Source organism: Sminthopsis crassicaudata, chromosome 6, assembly GCF_048593235.1.
Source record: "Sminthopsis crassicaudata isolate SCR6 chromosome 6, ASM4859323v1, whole genome shotgun sequence".
Classification (NCBI taxonomy): domain Eukaryota; kingdom Metazoa; phylum Chordata; class Mammalia; order Dasyuromorphia; family Dasyuridae; genus Sminthopsis; species Sminthopsis crassicaudata.
In genome coordinates this window covers 250,233,073-250,253,669 of record NC_133622.1, presented here as the reverse complement: position 1 = coordinate 250,253,669, position 20,597 = coordinate 250,233,073, and the positions used below count along the sequence as shown (strand labels likewise).

At 59.8% G+C, this 20,597-nt stretch overlaps 1 protein-coding gene across 1 annotated transcript; it reads left to right on the top strand.

Annotated features, from left to right (window-relative positions):
• The first annotated feature begins 1,022 nt into the window (after positions 1-1,022).
• On the top strand, positions 1,023-19,593 carry EHD1 (EH domain containing 1). The gene is made up of 6 exons (XM_074273399.1): positions 1,023-1,135; positions 2,752-3,178; positions 7,190-7,287; positions 16,849-17,261; positions 18,477-18,641; positions 18,778-19,593. Exons 1-6 carry the CDS (start codon positions 1,117-1,119, stop codon positions 19,300-19,302), a joined length of 1,647 nt encoding a protein of 548 aa, XP_074129500.1. The 5' UTR covers positions 1,023-1,116; the 3' UTR covers positions 19,303-19,593.
• Positions 19,594-20,597: the final 1,004 nt, after the last annotated feature.

The window sequence follows — 20,597 nt, the reverse complement described above, 5'->3', positions numbered from 1 at the left end:
ACTTGGCCAAGTTCGCCCAGCTAGTGTCTGAGACCAGTCTTCTGGCTTCCCTGGAACCATTCTGGACATACAAGTGGGAGGCAGATTGTGAAGGGCCCCATCCCTCGGCTCTGGCCATTCCCCAGACTCCCAATGCTTGCTCTCCTCCTCTCTGCTTCCTGGAGTCCCTCTTTGTGCCCCAACTGAAATCCGGGTTCCTATAGAGAGCCTTTTCCGTTGCTCCTCAGTCCTGGAGCTTTCCTCCTCTTTCAGATTTTCTGATTTATTCCATCTGTAGCTCATTTGTACAGACTTGGTTGCTAATTATCTCCCTGTTAGCTGGAAGCTCTCTGCTTTTGCTTTTTTTTCCATCTTCAATACTTAGCAAAGTACCTGGCACATAGTAGGTCCTTACCTCTATCACCTTGACTTTGGTACTTCATAGTCATTTAAAGAATGCCAAGGAAGTTACTGGAGTTTTCTGAGTAGAGGAGTAACCTGGTCAGCTCTTTTATTTTTTGGTAGTGATGGTGAACATTAGAAAGAATATTTTAGATGGTGGGCATTAGGGAGATCCTTTTGGGTGATGGGTATTAGGGAGATCTTTTTGGGTGATGGGTATTAGGGGGATCTTTTTGGGTGATGGGTATTAGGGGGATCTTTTGGGTGATGGGTATTAGGGGGATCTTTTTGGGTGATGGGTATTAGGGGATGGCTTTGGATGGTGGACATTGGGGAGCTTGTGGGCTGTTGGGCTCTAGGAAGATTCTTTTGTAATACCAGCCTGTCCCAAATCCCGGACCTCACAGCTTCTCTAATTCAATCATCACATTCCCTGGAATGGTTCCCCACCCCAGAATGAGGGTATTCCCTCCCGTTTTCTTCTCTTTCCAGGCAAAGAGCAGCACTAGGGACGGCTCCATGCTCTCCCAGTCTGGGCCACCTTCCCTGCCTTCTGTTTGCCCAGAGGAAGCCATCACCTAGCATCCCCTCTGTTGACCTAACAATCCCCGATCCCAGGGCTCTGACATCATCCTTAGGGCTGCTACCTGAGCCCAACCCCCGCTGCTGCCCACCCCAGAGGCAGCTGATGAGGGGCTATGCGATTCTGGGGATGGTGGTGGGACAACCAGGACAATGGAAGAACCAGGAACGGGTAAGGCGGCCGGCGTGTCCGAGGACCCAAGGAGGGACTGAGCGGGGGCAGGTCAGAGAGCAGAAGTGGTCTAGATTACCTCAGCCTTGTGGATTGCCCAGGAAATTTGATTATTTCCCCAGAGCTCTTCCCCTTCTACCAAACACCGAGGAGGGGAATTTCCAAATCTAGTTCCTCAAAATCAACAGGCACCTTTCCCACACAGGCACAGTCCTTATTCATTCATCCATTAAGCACCTTCTGTGTGCACAATCAGTTGGCCTGTGATGCTCCTGCCCCTCAGGTTGCCTAGAGGATTCAAAAATTCACCCCTCCCCCTTTTATCCAGCTCAGCTTTCTCTACCTTTTTATCTCTTCTCACTTATCGTAGTTCAACTCAACACACATTAAGCACCTGCTGTATACATCGTCTCCACCCCCTTGATTTTAGGTCCCCGCCTGCCTCGGGTCTTTTCTGGGCAAGGGTCAGGAGGAGGAGAGGGGAGGAGGAGGGGTTTAGAAGGAAGCTCGGGCATCGTGCGTTTGGGGAATGCGGGTCTTCCCGAAGGATCTGGGGGTGGATTGGGCCAGGAGCGGCATCTGGAGCCCCGCGGACCGAGGCCTTCCTCCCTCCCTGAGCCCAGCCTTCCGGAGAGCGGGGTTTGCTCCCGGGTCCTCGGAGGGGGGTTACGTCCCCCCGCGCCCCCCTTCCTATATTGAGGACGTCACCGAGGCTGTTCCAGGACCACACAGCTGGCTGGTGTCCGAAGGAGGATTTGAACTCGGCTCTTCCCAGACGCTCAAGCCCCTGGGTGCCCTCATTGCTGGGCCCGGAGAAGTCGGGGGGAACTTCTTCCCTCTCTGGGTTTCGGGCGGGTGCCTCCGGAGCCTCAGTTTCCCTGGCACGACCTGGCTTCCCTCCAGCGCTGGGGCCGGGGTCTCATGCAAGACTGTGGGTCGTCTCAGTTTCCCCAATTGCAAAGTGAGGGGGTGCGAGGAGCGGCTGACGGGGGAGGGGCGACTCTGGAAGGACATCAGCATCCTGGGGGCCCGGGGCACAGTGCAAGGTGTCCAGGGGCACGTGATCCGCGAGGAGCAGGGTGGCGGGAGCCGAGGGGGCGGGGCCCAGGGAGGTGGCGGGGACAAAGTTAGCCCCGCCCTCGCGCCTCTTTCTAGCCCGGGGTTTGTTCCTTCTCCTGCGCACGCGCGCCCCTCGACTTTCTCCCCTTTTCCACGAGTAGGTGGTTGTGTATGGGGGGGGGTGGAGAAAAAATTCTTAGAGTTGCCTCAGTAGCCTCCGCGGCTACGGCCGCGAGGATGTAATATCGCGAGGCTTGGCCTGGGCCAATGGAAAGCGAGGGAGGACGTGGCGCTGCGGTCCCGGAGCGGTGGCTCCACCCATCTCGGCCTGGCGGGCGCGCGCCTAAGCACGCGGGCGCCTCCGGCTCCGCCCCCGTTCCAAGGCTGCCTATAAAAGCCGGGGCCGGGCGGGCGCGCTCTCATTCGGCGGTAGGGGCGGGCCGAGCCGGGTGGCGGTGTGTGCGTGTGCGCCTGCGCGCTGTGGAGGGGGCGCGGTAGGGGCAGGAGCCGAGCCGGGGCCGCTGCCGCCCCACCTCACCGGCCGCTTCCCCGCGCAGCGTCGGCCGCCGGTCTTGTCACCATGTTCAGCTGGGTGAACAAGGATGCGCGGCGCAAGAAGGAGCCGGAGCTCTTCCAGACGGTGGCGGAGGGTCTGCGACAGCTGTACGCGCAGAAGCTGCTGCCCCTGGAGGAGCACTACCGCTTCCACGACTTCCACTCGCCCGCGCTCGAGGATGCCGACTTCGACAACAAGCCCATGGTGCTGCTCGTGGGCCAGTACAGCACGGGCAAGACCACGTTCATCCGGCACCTCATCGAGCAGGACTTCCCCGGCATGCGCATCGGGCCCGAGCCCACCACCGACTCTTTCATAGCCGTGATGCACGGCACGGCCGAGGGCGTGGTGCCGGGCAACGCGCTCGTAGTGGACCCGCGCCGGCCCTTCCGCAAGCTCAACGCCTTCGGTAACGCCTTCCTTAACCGGTGAGTGGGGGGCTCCGGGGGGGCGGGCCGGGGACCCTCGTGGGCTGAGTGCCCCTCCCCCAGGCTAAGGGGCAGCCCCTCAAAGTGAGCATCACCTCCTGGGCCGGGGGGAGGGGCGGCCGGGGGACCCCTCCCACCAGTGCGTCCTTATCCTGAGCTAGTGCGAGGGCTGCCTCCCTCCTCTAACCTTTGGAGTGATCCCTCTGCTTCTGCGCTCTGCACCGGGGACACCCCAGGTTCTTAGCCCCCTTCCCAGGCGCCCTCACCCTAAGAGCCGAGGCCCTTTGTGTCCCCTCTGGACTAAAGACCCTTTCGGGGGAGAGCCTCCCCCTCCCCCCAGACTGAGGCTCCAGCCCCCCCTCCCCCAGCAGCCTGTGCCCAGGCTCTTCCCACCTCCCGGGAACTCCTTTGGGGAGGCCCCTCCTCCAGAGACCGCCTCCCCCCACTTCCCTTCAGCTCTTGGGATATTTCTTCCCTTCTTCCCATTCTGGGAACTTCCCCTGCGGAACCTCGCCCCCACCCAGTCTTACTCCCCGAGGCCCCACTCTGCTCCAGACACCCCCTCCCCCCAGGACCCTGGAGCACCACCACGCCCTGGGACGCAGCCCCGCCCCCTCCTTCACCCTCCTTTGGCCATTCATCCTCTTCATACACATCCCATGGTAGAAGTAGCCGCCCTGCCCCCATAGCACCTTCTTCCCTCTGCCTGCTATGGAAGTTCTCTAAGGAGCCAGAGTCGTCCCCTCTGGCCTGGGGGTGCTCCCACTCCCTGGGAACGTCTCTCTCAATCAGGGAGGACCCCTGGGGTCTGCCCACGGCCCCAGGTCTCAGACCCTGCCAGGGGAAGTCCCCCAGTTAGAAGATCTCAGAGCATCTCGGGGTCCCTCTGGGTGCGAATCCTCACCCAGGCGTTCTTCCAGCAGATCCCCCTAGGGCCGGGGCGGCTGAGGATCTTTCCTGATTGAGAACCTCGTTCCCCGGGAGCCTCCCCCAACCCCCTCCCGCGGGGTCTCCTCCTCCCCCAGTCAGGGTCAGGTTTAGAAGGAGGACTCCTCCTTTTCCCCTCCCCCTTTCACCTTGCTCCCTCGGTTCTGGCTGGGACATCCGCTCCCCGGACCGGGATAGCTTCCGTTTTACAGATGAGGAAACTGAGGCAGGCAGAGGGGCCAGGCACCCCCAGAGTCTCCTGGCTACCCAGTGTCAGGGACCAGCCTGAAGGGGCCCTGGAGGATCTAAAAGAAGGCTTCTGCCCGATTGGCGCCTCCTCACAAACCCTCCCCCAGGCCCTCCTGGGCCGGAGAAGCCCCTGTACTCTTCCTGCAGCTCTGGGCCGCGCCTCCCTGCCCCCCCCCCCCCGCCTGGGCCCTCCCCCGTTCCCTGAAGGTGTTGGGTTTCCTCACTTGCCCCCATTTTTCCACTGGGGTTGCTTCCTCCCGAGCTGGCGGGATGCCCTGGGTCCTCCTGGGCTCTGCGGCCGGGTCCCAGCTGGCAGCTCTCCCCGTTCTCTTTTTGGGGTGCAGCAGGATGTGCCCCACATGCAGCCAGCGGTGGGACTTGTGTGCTGGGCTTGTGGGGGGCAGTCTCGGCCCCTTCTGACCTCTGGGCGCTCTGACTCAGGCGGGGGGGGGGGGCCTCCAGCCCCCGCTGGCTTAGGGACCTTGAGGGGAGAGAGCTCCAGGGCCTCACTCCCTTAGGGGGGCAGGGGGCACGGCGTGCGGTTTTTCTCTGCCTTGGCCCGTCTTTTACCTTCCTGGCTGGGGGAGGTGGAGCTGGGCGGTCAGGATCCTGGGGGGCGGGGATCACTTTGGATTGATTGGGGCCCCCGCCCCCCAATTCTCAGACGACTAACTTTGAGGCCCCTTGAGCCAGATGGAGTGTGTCCAATTTAGGACTAAACTTTGTCCTCTTTCTCCTCTCCCCGCTGACCGCTCGGGTTCTGCCGCCCTCCGGCTGCGCGTCTTGCTGAGATTTCATTCATTCTTCCCCCCTTGCCCTCCTTTGATGGCATATTTTTAAACGTGTCATTAAAAAGGAGGCGGCGGCATTTCAGAGTCAGCCGCGCGGCCGCACGCTGGGACTTCTTTTTTTCTGCTGTCTCAGTTTGGTGACTGAGAGCGAGCCGGGAGGGGAAGGGGCTGCCCCCCAGTCTCAGCCCGATGACCCGCTGAAGCAGCGAGCCGGCCGCGGGCTCGCCCTGCCCCTTCCTGGCAAGGCCGGCCGCTGTGTCGGGAAACCTGCCGGCTTCTCTGGGGGACCCTGACAGCGGCTCTCTCCCGGTTGGGGGAGTTTCCTCCAGGCTGAGTCAGTGGAGAGCTGGGAAAGGAAGGTGACTTTTGACCCCCAAGTCCCTGCCCAGTGTGATCACATTCCTTTACCAGAAACCAGCCAGCTCCGTGGGGAGTGCAGCCGTCCTGGAGGTCACGGCAGCCTCGGGAGGGAGGCTCTGGGGCCCACTCGCGGGGGGCTGTGACCTTCTGTGCGGGTGCCCGCCGCGGGGCCTCCTGAGGAAGAGGTGGTCAGAGTGCTCCCAGGGAGCCCGTTTGTTGCAGTTCTGGGGGCCGGCTTTGGGTCTAAAAAGGCAGATGTAAACCCCGGCTGGGGCTGCCCCGGGCCTCCTTCCTCCCTCCCCCCCAACTCCCATTCATTCCTCCGAGTGCTCTCCGGGGAGCAGGTGGGCACTGAGGCAGTGCCCGGAGGCCGGGCTCCCCCCTTGGTCACAGAGCCTCGGTTCCTGCTCTGTAGGGGGAGGGTCCGATTTGGCCTCCCCGCCTTAGTGAGGACCAGGGACCGGCGAAGGGCGGGGAGCCGAGGTCCTCGCTGGGCGCTAGGAGGGCGTGAGCCAGCCGCAGTTTCCCCAGCACGTTTCCTTTAAGGCTGCTTGGGGTCACTGCCCCATGGTCTTGGGCCCTTGGCCTGGTCAAGGCCTCCCGGGAGGGCTTAGCTGGATTCTGGCAGTGGGCGTCCTGTGCTCGCCCTCTCCAGGGGCCCGTGCCAGCGGGGGCTCCTCCTCAGCTCAAAGCCCCTCCAGGCTGAGATGACTTCCAGCGGCCTTCCAGGAATGGGGATTGTGTAACCGGCTAAGGCCCCGGGGCGGGGCATTCATTTCTAGGCTCCCAAGTTAGCTTTGGAAGCAGTTTTCAGCTCCCCGAGGTCGGGGGTTCTCCGGGGCTCCTCTCCGAGGTGCCAGGCCTTGTCCGTGGGGGGGCAAGTCGCATGGCTGCTTAGAGAGAATACAGAGCCCCACGAGAGAGGGACGGGGGGGATCCCCCAGCCCAGATAAGGAAATGGGGTCCCAGGAGGTCAAAGGCCTCACGTGGCGGGCCTGGCACTTGGCCCAGGTGCCAGGTGCCAGGGCAGGGTGGTTTCTGCGGCCCCATCCATAGAGAGCAGCCCACGGTCGGGGGGACCAAGTCAATCAGTTGCTGCCATTGTTAGTGATTGACTTGGACAGAAGCTGGGTCTTCCTTTTTAAAAGCTCCTTCTCTACAGACCCGGGAACCGAGGGCTGGCCCGGTCTCTGGGCCCATTGCTGAATCCCTTCCTTTCCCTTTAAACCCGGCCACCTTTGCCTCTGTTGAAATCAGTCCCCTTTGCCTCAGCAGCCCTGGCAGGGCCGGGCCCCGGGAGACCAGAAGGTTCGGGGGAGGGTCCGTGGCACGGGGGAAAGTTCAGTTGGCAAGTTCCGTGGGCTCCAAGGTCCAGAGCGGCCCCCCTGACTCGAGCGGCGACTTATCAGCTGTGTCCTTTTCTCTCCCAAGTCAGCAGCTCGAAGGCTGAGTCCCAGGGCTGGGCCGGGCGAATGTGCTGGCTCAGGCCGCGTGCTTAGCAAAGAGCTGGCTCAGCGGCCGGCGGCCTCCCCGGCCTCACTTCCCCGAATCGCCTGCACGGCAGTGGGCCGGCTTCTGGGAACCCACCTTCCTCCTTCCTTGTCGGGGTGTCCGAAGACAGAGAGGGTGGGGGCCCCGGGGCAGACGGGGGTCCTTGGTGAGCCTCTGTCCGTGTCCCGTGCAGGTTCATGTGTGCCCAGCTGCCCAACCCTGTCCTGGAGAGCATCAGCATCATCGACACGCCGGGAATCCTCTCTGGAGAAAAACAGCGGATCAGCAGAGGTGAGGAATGACTGGGGTGGGGCGGGGGGGCAGGGTCTGCAGCCCCTTCCCCTATCCTCCCCGAAAGACTCGCCCTCAGACGACTCTCGGCCACCCAGTCTTCATGACTGACTGACCGTCTGAACCCGTCTGTTACCCTGACCAAGTGCCCATAGAGCCAGCTGGAGGAATACTCACCTCTGGGCCGCCCTGTGCCAAGTGGAGGCTCCAGCCAAGGCCGAGGCCCGGGCCGGCGCTGACTTGCACAGGGAGGCCTCCAGGTGGGCAGGACCAGCATGAGGGCAGCGCTGCCCAGATTCCGTGGCCTCGGCCTTAGCAGGGAGAGGGGACGCCCGGCCAGTGACGAACCCCCGCGCTCCCCGGCAGGGATTGGGGTTCACAGGAGGCCTTCACCAAAGTGGGGGAGCCCCCAAGGAGCCTTTGCTCTGGCCACAGGCTGCGTGGGAAGCAGAGAATGTAGAATCGGGGCCTAGATTAAGTTCCAGGCCTAGCCCAGTGTAATTCATCACTGTTGGTCCTTCATGTGAATTAATGGATTTATTTTAATGCCTTCAGGAGCCAAATGGGGGTTCATGGGGTGGGTGTCCGTGTGGCCGGCAGCCCTGCCTTGCTGGGAGAGCCAGAGTCTCTTCTGCGCGTTTCTAGCGCAGATAGATTTGCATTCGATTTCATGTTCAGGTTTGGGAAAGTCCCTGAGACATGTCACGGGCTCTGTCAGTGTTCTCATATGCAAAAGGGGGAAGCTGGCCCCGAGTTCAGGGCTCGCCCGTGTCACCTGGAGACCCTTCCTCAGTGCTGCCTCCGACCTTTACGCAGGTGCAGGGAAGGGCTCTGAGATCTGAACACCTACGGTTCGGAGTTTTCCTCCCCTTTTGTAGTAAGGGGAGAGGGGAAGGCGTGGGGCTCCCGATTTCTAGTCCGGTGCCCTCGCTATTTTGCCTCAAATGCAGATCCTTGAAAAGCTCTGTGACCCCACAGGTGTTGGGAGGACAGGCCCACTCCGCTAGGGTGGTGGGCGTTTGCTCCTGCAGAGCATCTCTGCTGGGGACTGGGCCCTGGGCTTGCCTGCCCACACCTGGCCCTCAGGCTCACCTCCTGCATATCTCCTGGCTCAAATGACTCAGCCCTGCTGAGGGTCAGGGTGGGTCAGAATCCCTCTCCAGCCCTTTCTGGGGGCCACATCTGGAGGCAGCCCGAGGTTAATGGCTGCTGTCATCTCATTAAGCCGCTGCCTCCTCCAAGGCTTTCCTGGGGCAGGATGGCAGAGCTCGGTCTTGTCCTGCCGCGCCTTTGCTTTCATAGCAGCCAGCCCCCCTTCTACAGAGAAGAACCCCGAGAGCAGGGTGACAAGTGGGACCGGAAGCCAGGACCTGGTTCTGAGTCAGCGTGCACGTCCCACACCTTCTGTCCAGAGAAAGGGCAGAGGCTCCGGGGGCCACCAGGCACTCGGGTGTTTCTTAGGAGCCGGAGGTGGGCATTCCGTTTACTTCGGCACGCCAGCAGGGCTGGTACTTCTCCTGGGAGAAAGAACGCGCCTCCGGCCCTTTTCACCCTCCTGGGCACTGTGAGAGCCGGCGTGGCAGACTCAGAGTGTGTCCACATCCTGAGATGAGGGGGCCCGAGCACCTCTGCCCCTCGCTCCCTTCGTACCGCCCCTGCGGGCACCCGTTCTACAGGTTACCCTAGAACCACTTCTTCCCAGCGAAAGCGGCTGTGTGGCTGCGAGCAGAGTGGGCCGGGTCCCACGGAGGCTGGTTCAGGGCCGCTGCTGCTTGGTGGGAGACGCGGCACAAGTGGGCAGACAGGAGCTCCCCCTCTTCCCGCACTGCGGCCCCGCTGCTCGCTCCGTGAGGGTTTGTGTGCTCCCCTCCCCCGCCCCTCTCTCCTGGCACGCTGCCGCCTTCCTCGGCCGTAACCCCTGGTGGCCGCTGTGCCCGGTTTGTTTTCCTTGTCCTTGGGGCTAGGTTTAAGCACATACCGAGTCCCTCGTCTACGATTTTCTTTTTTTAATGTTCTCTCCATTTGCGGTTATGTTACTGACCTTAACACAGTTAAGGAAGGAGAGCAGGGTCGGCCAAACAGGCGGGTGCTGAGGGCGCAGTGTCACGGCGCTCGGGGCTTTTCTCCACGGTTTTGTGCAAAGCGGGGTTTGAGCATTTACTGACGGGTCATCGGTGGTGGTGCCGAGCAGCGTTGGGCCTGGGCCCGCACACTCGTTGGCTGCTGTGAGGGAAGGACCTGCAAAGATTGGGGGCACTTCCTGGATGGTTTTCCAGTAGGAAAAAGAATGAATATAATTATGTTAAAGGAAAATTGGGGGCAGCGAAGTGACTCAGAGGACAGAGCCCCAGCCCTGGAGTCCGGAGGCCCCGACTTCAAATCTCGTCTCAGACACTTAACTCTTCCTGGCTGTGTGACCCAGGGTTAGGGCCTCCGCAAAAAAAAGGAAAAATACCCCAAGCCATGATTGGTAGATGCAGGGAAAGGTGTGTGCAGAGTGAACTGTAATGCTGGAAAAGTCCTTGATGCCGGAGTGTGGAAAGGCCGTTTCTCTCCGGCAGAAAAAGCCCCGGACGCCGGCTGCCCTAGAAACTCTCCCAGTAAGCGCAGGAATAAAGCAGGGCGGCCTCCTGTCCTCGCTGTTACTCTCAGAGCTCTGGAAATGCTTGCAGGCAGCGGGACCGAGGGCGAGGAGGACGCAGGCGACAACGGCCTCGCCTGCTGCCTGCCCACCAGGCTCGCAGAGCGACGGGGAGCCCCAGACGGGGCCCGACTGGCTGCTGCTCGGGGACCTCCTGCCCCTCCGAACTCGGTTACACCCTGCTCACCAAACAGGAAGAGGACACGATGAACTTCCCAGACCTGCCGCCCGGGCCTCCCGCTCCTCCCCTTGCAGGTGCTTCCCTCCCGGAGATCCATCCGTCCGTCCACCAGCACGTGGCCCGGGGCTCAGCTGCCCCTGGCGTTTGTACCTCGTTCCCTGGGAACAACATCCGGGAGCCCTGGCTGCGGCGCGGGGCGGGGAGGGCGGCCCCGGCTCTGCTAATCAGGCTGCTTTCCCCACCCCCGCTCTGCCAGCTGAGGGTGGCCAGCGATGTGGGCAGGAAGTGCTGCTCCACCAGATAAGGTGGAGGCCGCCCCCTCCCCGAGCAGCCAGGATGCCGTGCAAACAAAGCCTCGTTGAGCATCGCGGCCTGGGGAACGCCTCAGTGGGTGCCATGTTTTTGGTGGTGACCCCGTGCGCCCCGCTGCCCTCCCTTGCAGTCCAGGGGACCGAGGACTTCTCTGAGCCCAGCATCCTGGGGTGTAGGCCCCAACATAGAAAAGGTGAGGGGAAGACAGTGGGCCCGGCCCTCCCCTTCCCCTTCTCTTGTCTGGGCGAAAGGAGCTTGGGTCCTTCCAGGACTGACGACGATGACCTCGGTGGGTCTGATCCCACTTTGTTTGAATGTGTCTGAAGGATGCAGAGGGTGGCTGGGGCAGCGGCTTGGGCCTGTTGTGGGGCCGGGCCGTCTGTCTTGGTGGATCCAGTCAGGAAGGACCCCGAGGGGCTGCTTGGGCGGGGGAGCCAGCCCAGAGCCAGCTGGTTCTTGTGAGCCACCTGATTTGTGAACAAGATAGCATCTGGACGCTGTGTCCTTGGGTGGGCGGGCTGGGGAAGCGCCTCTTCAGGCAGCGTGGGAGATCTCTGCTGCAGGGAGCCGGGTGTCCCCACCTTTTAGAGAGAGGTGCTGTTGCTGCTGCCTCCGGGCACCCGCTCACAGGGGCTTTGCCAGCAACGTCCATCTTTCCCTTCCCGGCCCCGGACGTCTGAGGGCCCTTGGAGCAGCCGCCGTGTCGGGGGCATTGGCCGACGAGCACGCGCCTCCTCGGTGACGGCCCTCCCCCCCGGGCTGGCACCCCTGTCGCCTTGATCTTGGTTCTCCTCCCGCCCTGCCCGAGCTCCGGCCCTTTGCTAGATCAGCTGCTCTTCTTCCTCTCCCTCCTCCTCGGTGGCCATTCTCCTGGACGCTCCCTTAGCCCCCAATGCTCTTGGTCAGTTGGGAGCAGCCTGGCTGTGGGGAATGGCCTATAACGCTCAGGAGGCCAGATGCATCTTCAGTCCTAGAGAAAGGTCTCGTGGGGCCATTTGGACAAGGGCTGGCCTCGCCCTGGGAGCGTCCTATGGACATGAGCTGGACACGTATGTTCTTGGAGGCACGTGTCAGGAGAAGTGCCCGGGCCCGCTCGCCTTGAATGGCAGGAAACCCCCTATTGTTCCCTGTCCTGGCCACACTGGGAATGGGTATAACAGTTCTTCCCCCCCCCCACTGGGGGGAGGGGAGCCCCGGGCCAGACACTGACCACGAGGGAGGCAGACACAAGGGCTCCAGCTCCCCAAAGCAGTGGGCACTTGCTCATCGTCGGGCCGGGGCCACGGGCCAGGTGCTGCTTTTACCTGCTCTCGGCCCCACCCCCGCCCCCCATAATCAGCTCTGCTGTGGAAGGCTCCGGTGTCCCCCGAGTCTGTCTGTCTGTAACTTGCAGCTTCGTCCTGTCAAGTGTCTGTTCTGGGAAACAGTTTTCGATCTGACCGAGTAAACCACAACTTCCCGTTGGCTGATGGATTCCCGTCCTGTGTGAGGGTGGCCGGCCCACGCACCCTGTCCTCCAGACTGGACGCAGGAGGCTGCGCTCTGCCTGAACGGAGAGGGCGCGAAGGGCCGGAGCGGTTCTGAGGCGCTGTCCCTGCCCCCCGGCTCCCCACTCCTGGCCGATCTTCCCAGCTCATTCCCCACCGTCCTTCTGGGGCCCCGAGGCCCCTGCCCATCCAGCTGCTGCTCTGAGACCCACCTGATGCCCGGGACCTCCCTCCCAACGGCCGCCTGTGGGCCGTTCTCTTCCTGCTGTTCCCTACACGTGTTGGGGCAGCAGGCAGAGCACGGCCCTGAAGTCAGGAGGACCTGAGTAACAGACTCACACGTGTCTCACCTCCCAGCCCCGATTTGCCTTCAGCACTTGGACCCCCACGGACTGGGCTCTGGGTCGCTGAAGCCACTTAGAACATGTTGGTGACCCAGGGCAGGAAGGAGCTGCCTTTCCCTCTGCCAGCCTTCGCGGTGGGGTGGGCTGGCCAAATAGTGGGGGTCACAGTACAGCTCGCCCTTTACCTGGTGTAGAAAGAAAAGCGTTCCATGTCCGGGGTCCCACCCCCCTGCAGTGGGCTTGGAGATCTCCTAAATTAGGTCTGGAATGGAGGCCCGCTGCTGCTCGAGCACAAGCCCCCTCAGGCCCTGTGCTCTGAAAACTATTCCTGGCACGTGGCTGTTGAGAGCTACCCTTGGACAGCAGGGAGGAGGCGAGTCTGTGGAGCTGAGTGAGGGGCCCGCAGGTCTGCGGCACTGAGCCGGCCCAGGGCCTTGTCCCCCGGAGAACTTTCCTGGGTCCCACGCCCTTCGGGGGCCTGAAGGCTTGTAGGATGAGACCCTACCATCAGCCCAGTAGCTTTTGGAGAGTTCCTCAGCCCCCCAGGATAGTGTGGAGGTTCAGGGGTGCGCCTCACTCTTGGGGAACCTGCCAGGCCCCGCTGGGAGTGCTCATTGGCTTCTGAGGCTGCCCTTCCCCCAGACTGAAGCCAAGTCCTAGCATGTGAGTGGTGCTGGGGCTGTTTGCAGAAAGCTGCTGTTCTCATGGGGTAAAAGTCTAGAGAAAAGAGAACTGCAAGGGGGAGAAGAGAAGAACTACAAGGGAGAGATGGAGGGTGAGCCAGTGGCCGCACGGGCTTCAGCCCCCTGCCTTGTAGGACAGGGAGGTGGAGACAGGTCCTCCAGGCCCAAAGGCAAAGAACGGTCAGATTTACAGCTAGAAAGGACTGGCCCCAGGCCCCAGAGAGAGGGGGCGGCAGGTTAGTTTGTTCTCGGCTTCTCTGGGAACGCCCTTCCCCTTTGATCCCCCCCTTGCTGAGCCCCCATCCCCAGAGACATGGCGAAAGAGGCGGGCGTGGGCTCGCCACAGAGCCTTATTCTTTACACTTGTTGTGTTAACTGTTTACATTGGAAGCCTTGTGATGAGGCGCCAGCATTCTGCACCGGCTGCTTGATTTGCGTCCAGCCCGCTCGGCCCTTGGCAGGGCTGAGTCATGGGGAGGCAGGGGTCCTCTTTGGCCTTCACGTTAAACCTGGGCCCTGCGTGCGCTACGGTCAGGGCTGCGGGGACTCGCCTTCGTGTAACCCCAGAACCTGGGGCGCTCACAGCCAGGCTGGCTCCCCACACCTTCGCCCCCTTTTTGCCTTTCCCTCTGGCCATTTTTTTTCCTGAGGCAATTGGAGTTAAGTGACTTGCTTAACAGCTAGGACATGATAAATGTTTGAGGCCACATTTGAACTCGGGTCTTCCTGACTTCACGGCTAGTGCTCTATCTACTGCACTACCCAGCTGCTCCTCTGGCCATCTTTCTGCTGCTCGGATGTCCGTGAATAGAGCTCTGTGGGATGGAACGTTGGGCTGTCCGTTAATGATGACCCATCAGTGGCAGTGCCCGCTGACACAAAGAAAGCGCAGTGTACCCGGGGGCGACACCTACATAAAAAGGAGCGCAGGACACTGGTCCCGGGCCTGGCCCACAGGAGGGGCTCGTGGAAGCACACCCGGGGGGGGTCGGTGATGGTATTGGGACTGCAGCCTGCCTTCTGAAGGAGCGGTCTCTCTGAGAACTTTGTGCCCCTGCAGCCCATCTGGGGGCGAGCTTGGCGAGAATTCTGAATTAAAACTTGTCATTCAGGTGCCCGGCCGGGTTTTTCAAAGGGAGCCTCAGGAGCCGTTTACGATGTCAAGCAGAACAAATAGGCTCCATCCCAGAAAGTGCTTGAAATGTCACTGACTGTTTCTCTGGTAACTGGTGGTTAATCTTTCTCGTTGGCAAGGATCTGTGTGTCAGATGGAGTGAAAATTGGCCGCCTCCAGATGCCCGTGGGCCTGCTAAGAACTTGGGCGTTCCAAGGCCGGGCCAGCTGGGCGGTGACTCGCTGCCCACTCTTGGTGGTGTTGGTTTCTTGCTAAGTGGCCATCACCTCCGAGGATTAGTGGGAGGGGAGCCACGCTGGAGGGTTAATGGTGGACCGTGTCCTGAGCCAAGATGGGGAATCTCCGAGCTGTCTCTCTGCTCGTCCCTGAAAGAGAGAAGCGTGTTGCTGGGGGCAGGGATGGGTGGGTGGGTGGGGGGTCCCTGAAGTTAACTAGATGTCATGAGGCCTCTTAAAAATTTTTTCATGTACAGTCATTTTTTAAACACATTGTTTTATGAAGCATGCTGGGAGAGAAAAATCAGAACGAAAGGGAAAAACCGTGAGAGGAAAATAACAGAAAAAAGAAGTGAACGTAGCGTGTGTTGGTTTATGTTTAGTCTCCGTAATTCTTTCTGTGGGTGTCGAGGGCATTTTCTGTCGAGTCTATTGGGATTGCTTTGGATCCCTGAACCACTGAGAAGAACCGAGCCTTCACGGTTGAGCATGGCCCATTCTTGCTGTTATTGTGTGCGATGTATTCCTGGCTCTGCTTGTTTTTCTCAGCATTAATTTGTGTCCATCTCTCCAGGCCTTTATAAAATCAGCTTGTTCATCATTTCTTATAGTATTCATTACTTTCATATCCCATAACTTATTCAGCCATTCCCAACATCTACTGGGCGGTTTCTAGTTCTTTGCCACCAACATTTTTGCACGTGGGTCCCTTTCCCTCCTTTATGATCTCTTTAGGATACAGACCCAGATGAGACACAGCAGGATCAAAGGGTAGGCACAGTTTGACAGCCCTTTGGACATAGTTCCAGATTGCTCTCCAGAATGGTTGGATTATTTCACAACTCCACCAACAACGTATGAGTGTCCCCGTTTCCCCAACATTTATCATCTTTTCCTGCATCTTAGCCAATCTGAGAGGTGTGAGGGGATACCTCGGAGGTGTTTTAATTTCGTTTCTCTAAGCAGTAGTGATGGAGAGCGTTTTTATATGACTACAGATGGCTTTAATTTCATCATCTGAAAATTGTTCATTTGTGCTTTTGTCAATTGGAGAATGACTTGAATTCTTATACATTTGGCATGGTCCTTTATATATTTTAGAAGTGAGGCTTTTATCTATCAGAAACCCTGGCTGTCAAATTCTTTTTCCCAGCTTTGTGCCTCTCTTATAATATAATTTTGTTTCTTTTGGTTCTGTTTATGCAGAAACATTTTAATGTAATCAGACTTGTCCACTTTGCCCTTCATAATGTTCTCTAGTTCCGTCATAAATTCCTCCCTTCTCCAGAGATCTGAGAGGTTAGTTTTCCCTTGTTCTCCTACTTAGTTTACGGTATCATCCTTTATGTCTAAATCATATATCCATTTTGAGCTTATTTTGGTAGGTTTGAGATGTAGGTCGATGCCGAGTTTCTGACATCATTTTCCAGTTTTCCCGGCAATTTTTGTGAAAGTGACTTCTCGTCCCAGAAGCCGGAGTGTGATGCTTTTCTTTCAGGAGGGTGTGGAGAGTTGGGGGTGGGGAGCCTCCAAGTGGTCTCCATCCCCAGGAACAGCACTTACTTAGCGTGTGCTTTGTCCCCCTGAAGGTTGGCTCCATCTTGCTGTTTGTTTGAAGAACGTAGATTCTCATGTGGGTTTTTCCTGCCCCAGTGGAAGCTGTTGGGAGAGCCTTGAGCCGGAGACAGCTGGATAATTGATCACCTGCACTTGGTTGGGATGATGGTCCTTGGGCAGGACGCCCTCTGGCAAGGGGATCCTGGCGGGGGGCCTCAGAGACAGAGGCCCTTCCAGCTCGAATCTGACCCCAATCCTCCCATTTTGCAGAAAGGGAAACTGAGGCCCACCTGATAGGGGCAGGAGTAGGAGTCTTTGTATATAAGAAATTGTTGATGTCTCTTTTGTCTGTTGCCATAGTTTTTCAGTATTCCTTTCCCATCAGAGAACCATCCTATGTAACAGATAGCACTTTTTTTTTTTTCCTGAGGCAACTAGGGCTAAGTAACTAAACGTTTTGTTTTTTTATTTTTTAATTTTTTAAACACAGAAAAGGAAGGGTTGTGTGTGAGCAGAACCGATTCATCTATTGAAAAAGTCTAAATCTGTGGTTACGTTGGGGGGCACTTTTGGAAGCACTTTTGTTTGTGCTTCTTTTGAAGCATTCATTGTAGGTCCTTTCCTGTCTCTGCTTGCTTCATTCTGCCCCGCCGACATCTCCTCTTCATGTGTCTCATTGCTTGTTTCTTCCGCACCCGATGCATTTAGCCACTCCCACTCGAGGGACCCCACGTTGTCCCTAAATCTTTGCTGTCACTAAGAGCCCTGGGCTGCTACAAATATCTTGACGTATATCATCGGTGGAATCCTGGGGACATTTTCGTCCCTATCTTTTGCATAATTCCAAATTGTTTCCAAAATGATCATACTGATCTGTCAGCTCCGCCTACAATGTATCGGGGAGCCTGTTGTCCCCCAGCGTGTCCCTTGTTTGTTGCTGGGTCTGCCCCGGGCCCACCCAGGTGGCGGGGCCAGAACTCACCGCTTGTCTCGCTTCCTTGGCCAGGTTACGACTTTGCGGCTGTCCTCGAGTGGTTTGCCGAGCGCGTGGACCGCATCATCCTGCTCTTTGACGCCCACAAACTGGACATCTCGGACGAGTTCTCCGAGGTGATCAAGGCCCTGAAGAACCACGAAGATAAGATCCGGGTGGTTCTGAACAAGGCGGACCAGATCGAGACGCAGCAGCTGATGCGGGTCTACGGGGCCCTCATGTGGTCGCTGGGCAAGATCATCAACACCCCCGAGGTGGTGCGCGTGTACATCGGGTCCTTCTGGTCCCACCCCCTCCTCATCCCAGACAACCGGAAGCTCTTTGAGGCGGAGGAGCAGGACCTCTTCAAAGACATTCAGTCTCTGCCCCGAAACGCCGCCCTCAGGAAGCTCAACGACCTGATCAAGCGGGCCCGGCTGGCCAAGGTAGGTGGGAGGGAATGGGGTGTGCTTACTGGGGGGAGTGGGAGAGAGGGGGCACGCTGGGCCCCTCTTGTCAACAGCAGAAAAGCAAACGTCGGCTGCCAGCAGTGACGGCTCCAGTGCGAATTCTGAGAACTGTGGGTACAGATCAATCAGGATTAGAATTTTCTGGAAGAGCCGGTCCTCAAATTAAGGGAGCTAGATCAGCCACCTCTCTGACAAGAAGATAGGCAGGGAGGGGCCAGAAGTCAGGGGTGGAGGCTCCCAGAGGCCCTGGAACCGAGGGAAGGGCCTGGGCAGTCAGGACCCACCTCCTGCTTGTTCGGACCTAGCAGGACGCAGCTTTTCTTTCATCCCCTTTGCTTTGCCGTCTTCTCTGGGCTCCCTTTTCTGGTCAAGCATTAACTCCGAGGCTTGTCATGAAGTAAGTCCTGAGAGAAAACGCGGAGCTCAAGCAGCTGTCTGCCTCCACGCCGCCATCTTGGCCGGAAGTTCCCCAGATTTGGGGAGGACTTTCCAGCCGTGCCCCTCTGGGCACGTCGGAGTTCAGGGTTTTGGACACTGTGGCTCCTCGGGGGCCAGGCCGGGGCCTGGGGGACAGTGGGCTCAGCATGGCGGTAGGGCTGCATGGGCCCTGTCCCCAGGCCATCCAGGCTCCTGCTTCAGCCAAAGTTCCTGCCCTTCCGAGAACTCCTTGCCCCTTCTTGCCTCGTTGTGCGGGTAGAGTGTGGGCGCTGGGCAGCAAAGCGTGACCTGGAGTTTAGTCCCAGCCTCCTGAGCTTGGCCGATGGGTGCGTGCCCCCCTCCCCCCTCCTCCACGTGACGTCCGTCCTAGGGGCCTCCAGCAGACGGAGCGTGGCCGAGCTTGGCCTGGGCCCTGGTGTTTGGTTGGCAAGCTTATCCTGGGAGGGGGCCTGGAAGAAAGGAGGGGGCGACTGCACCCAATGGGTGTCTTAGTGGCAGAAGGCTTAAGTGCAGGGATTAAAGCTTGGGTGAAACTTGACCCCCGCCAGCAGCCTCCGGGCTGGGGTCCTTGGCCCCCTCCAGAGCATGGACTCGGCACCTCGTGGGGGGGACTGCTCTTGTCTGGGCCGGGGGCCCCACCCTCGGAGACTTTGATCCGCTGTGTGGCTGGGACCCGGCAGAAGTGGCAGCCCGGGTACTGGAGCCGGATTGCCCCCCCCCCAGCCAGGCCCGCTGACTCTTCCTGTGCCTTAGGTCCACGCCTACATCATCAGCTCCCTCAAGAAGGAGATGCCCAACATGTTCGGCAAAGAGAGCAAGAAGAAGGAGCTGGTCAACAACCTGGGGGACATCTACCAGAAGATCGAGCGCGAGCACCAGATCTCCCCCGGGGATTTCCCAAACCTTCGCAAGATGCAGGTACGTCTGCCCGGGGGGAGTGCGGGGAGGGCCCCCTCCCATGGGTCCTGCGCTCGGGGGCAGGGCTGGAGCGGCTCAGTGACCCTGCTGGGTCAGGGTTCGGAGGCTGAGGGACTCCTCCTCGCCCTTCCCATAGGAATTGCTGCAGACTCAGGACTTCAGTAAGTTCCAGGCCCTGAAGCCCAAGCTCTTGGACACGGTGGACGACATGCTGTCCAAAGACATCGCCCGCTTGATGGTGATGGTGCGCCAGGAGGAGTCGCTCATGCCCTCACAGGCCGTGAAAGGGGGCGCCTTCGACGGCACCATGAACGGGCCCTTCGGCCACGGCTACGGGGAAGGGGCCGGAGAGGGCATCGACGACGTCGAGTGGGTGGTGGGCAAGGACAAGCCCACCTACGACGAGATCTTCTACACCCTGTCTCCCGTCAACGGCAAGATCACGGGCGCCAATGCCAAGAAGGAGATGGTCAAGTCCAAGCTCCCCAACACGGTCCTGGGCAAGATCTGGAAGCTGGCCGACGTGGACAAGGACGGGCTGCTGGATGACGAGGAGTTTGCCTTGGCCAACCACTTGATCAAGGTCAAGTTGGAAGGGCATGAACTTCCCGCCGACCTGCCCCCACATCTGATCCCGCCCTCCAAACGGAGGCATGAGTGACCGCGGCCTCCACCCTCCCCGGCAGGGGGGCCGCCCCCCTCTCGCCCCTCGGCGTCCCCAGGAGCAGCAGAAGTTGGGGGGGAGGGGAAGGGCTCCCATTCTCAGCGCTCCCTTGCCGTGTCTGTTCCATAAAGACCTAACTAACAGATGGGTTTCCGCAGCTCTCGAAAAGGAAAACCACCGTTCAAACCGCTTCCCCCGAGCCTGGTGGGAGACAGGGCCAGCACTTGTCAATGTTGGAATTTTGTGCACAAGAACTATGGATATTTTTAATATATGAAGTTAGAGGCAGTATTCTTTCTTGCTCCCTCCCTCCCCTGTGTGTCCCCCCGCCCCGGGAAGAGACCCTCCCCCTTCCCTCCCCCAGCCATCTAAACCAGGGACCCAGAGAGCCGGACCCCAGGCTCCGTGGCGCAGCTCCCCGCTCCCCGTTCTGGCTGCGGGGCCGCTGGCCGTGACCACCGGTCAGACACCAGCGAGGGGAGGGGCCCGTCACGGGCCGCTGGCCGCCCTCCCTCTGTGTTCTTGAATTCACGCGGTACTCGTGCCTTCGCCACCCTCGCCCACAGCACTGGTTCCCCCTCGAGGCCCTGTGCATCCTCCTTCCCAGACACCTCCCCCGGCACCCCAGGTTAGATGCTCCAGGAGCTCTCCCCGGGAAGGCCCAGCAGCCCTCGGGCTTTCATCTGTGGAAGAAAACCAACTAGTTCTTTTTTACACTTGACTTTGGCTTCCTGGAAGTTTCTAGCCAGTCTGGAAACAGCCGGGTTCTAGACCCCTTTTCACAAGCACCAGCCCTGAGGACAGCTGTGGAGGCCCCTGGTCTGGGAGCCATTGATGGCCCTGTTCAACCTCGGACCCTCTGGGTCAAGGTGGTGCCTTCCCTGGGGCCCCCGGGGTCCTATGGGTCTGTGAGCGGTAGCCTGGCCTGCGGTGGCCCGAGGACGCCTGGCTCCCCTTAAATCGGGCCCGGGCTTCGGAGCATCGAACCGAGTCCTGGGCCTGCTCTCCCCACTTGTGGGCAGCTTAGGGAAGCCGGTGCCCCAGTGTGTCTTAGCAGGAGCAGGCGGGAAGGCCTCCCCTCCTCCCGCACTTTGGGCCTTGGGAGCCAGGACCTGCCGAGTCCCAGTAGCCCTGAACCCCCGGGACGCTGCTCGTGACGGACAAAGCGGCCCCTGGCCGGGCTGGACGTCGGGGAGGTCTCCTCCCTGCCAGCCTCTTGTCCTCCGGTCTGGAGCCTCCAGAACGTGGCGGCAGCGTTCCCTCCAGCCGCACCGATCACCTCGTTCTAGAAG

Coding starts and splice junctions, on each gene's coding strand:
- EHD1 (XM_074273399.1), top strand. Junction 3,179..7,189: donor GGTAACGCCTTCCTTAACCG/GTGAGTGGGGGG, acceptor TGTCCCGTGCAG/GTTCATGTGTGCCCAGCTGC. Junction 7,288..16,848: donor AAAACAGCGGATCAGCAGAG/GTGAGGAATGAC, acceptor TTCCTTGGCCAG/GTTACGACTTTGCGGCTGTC.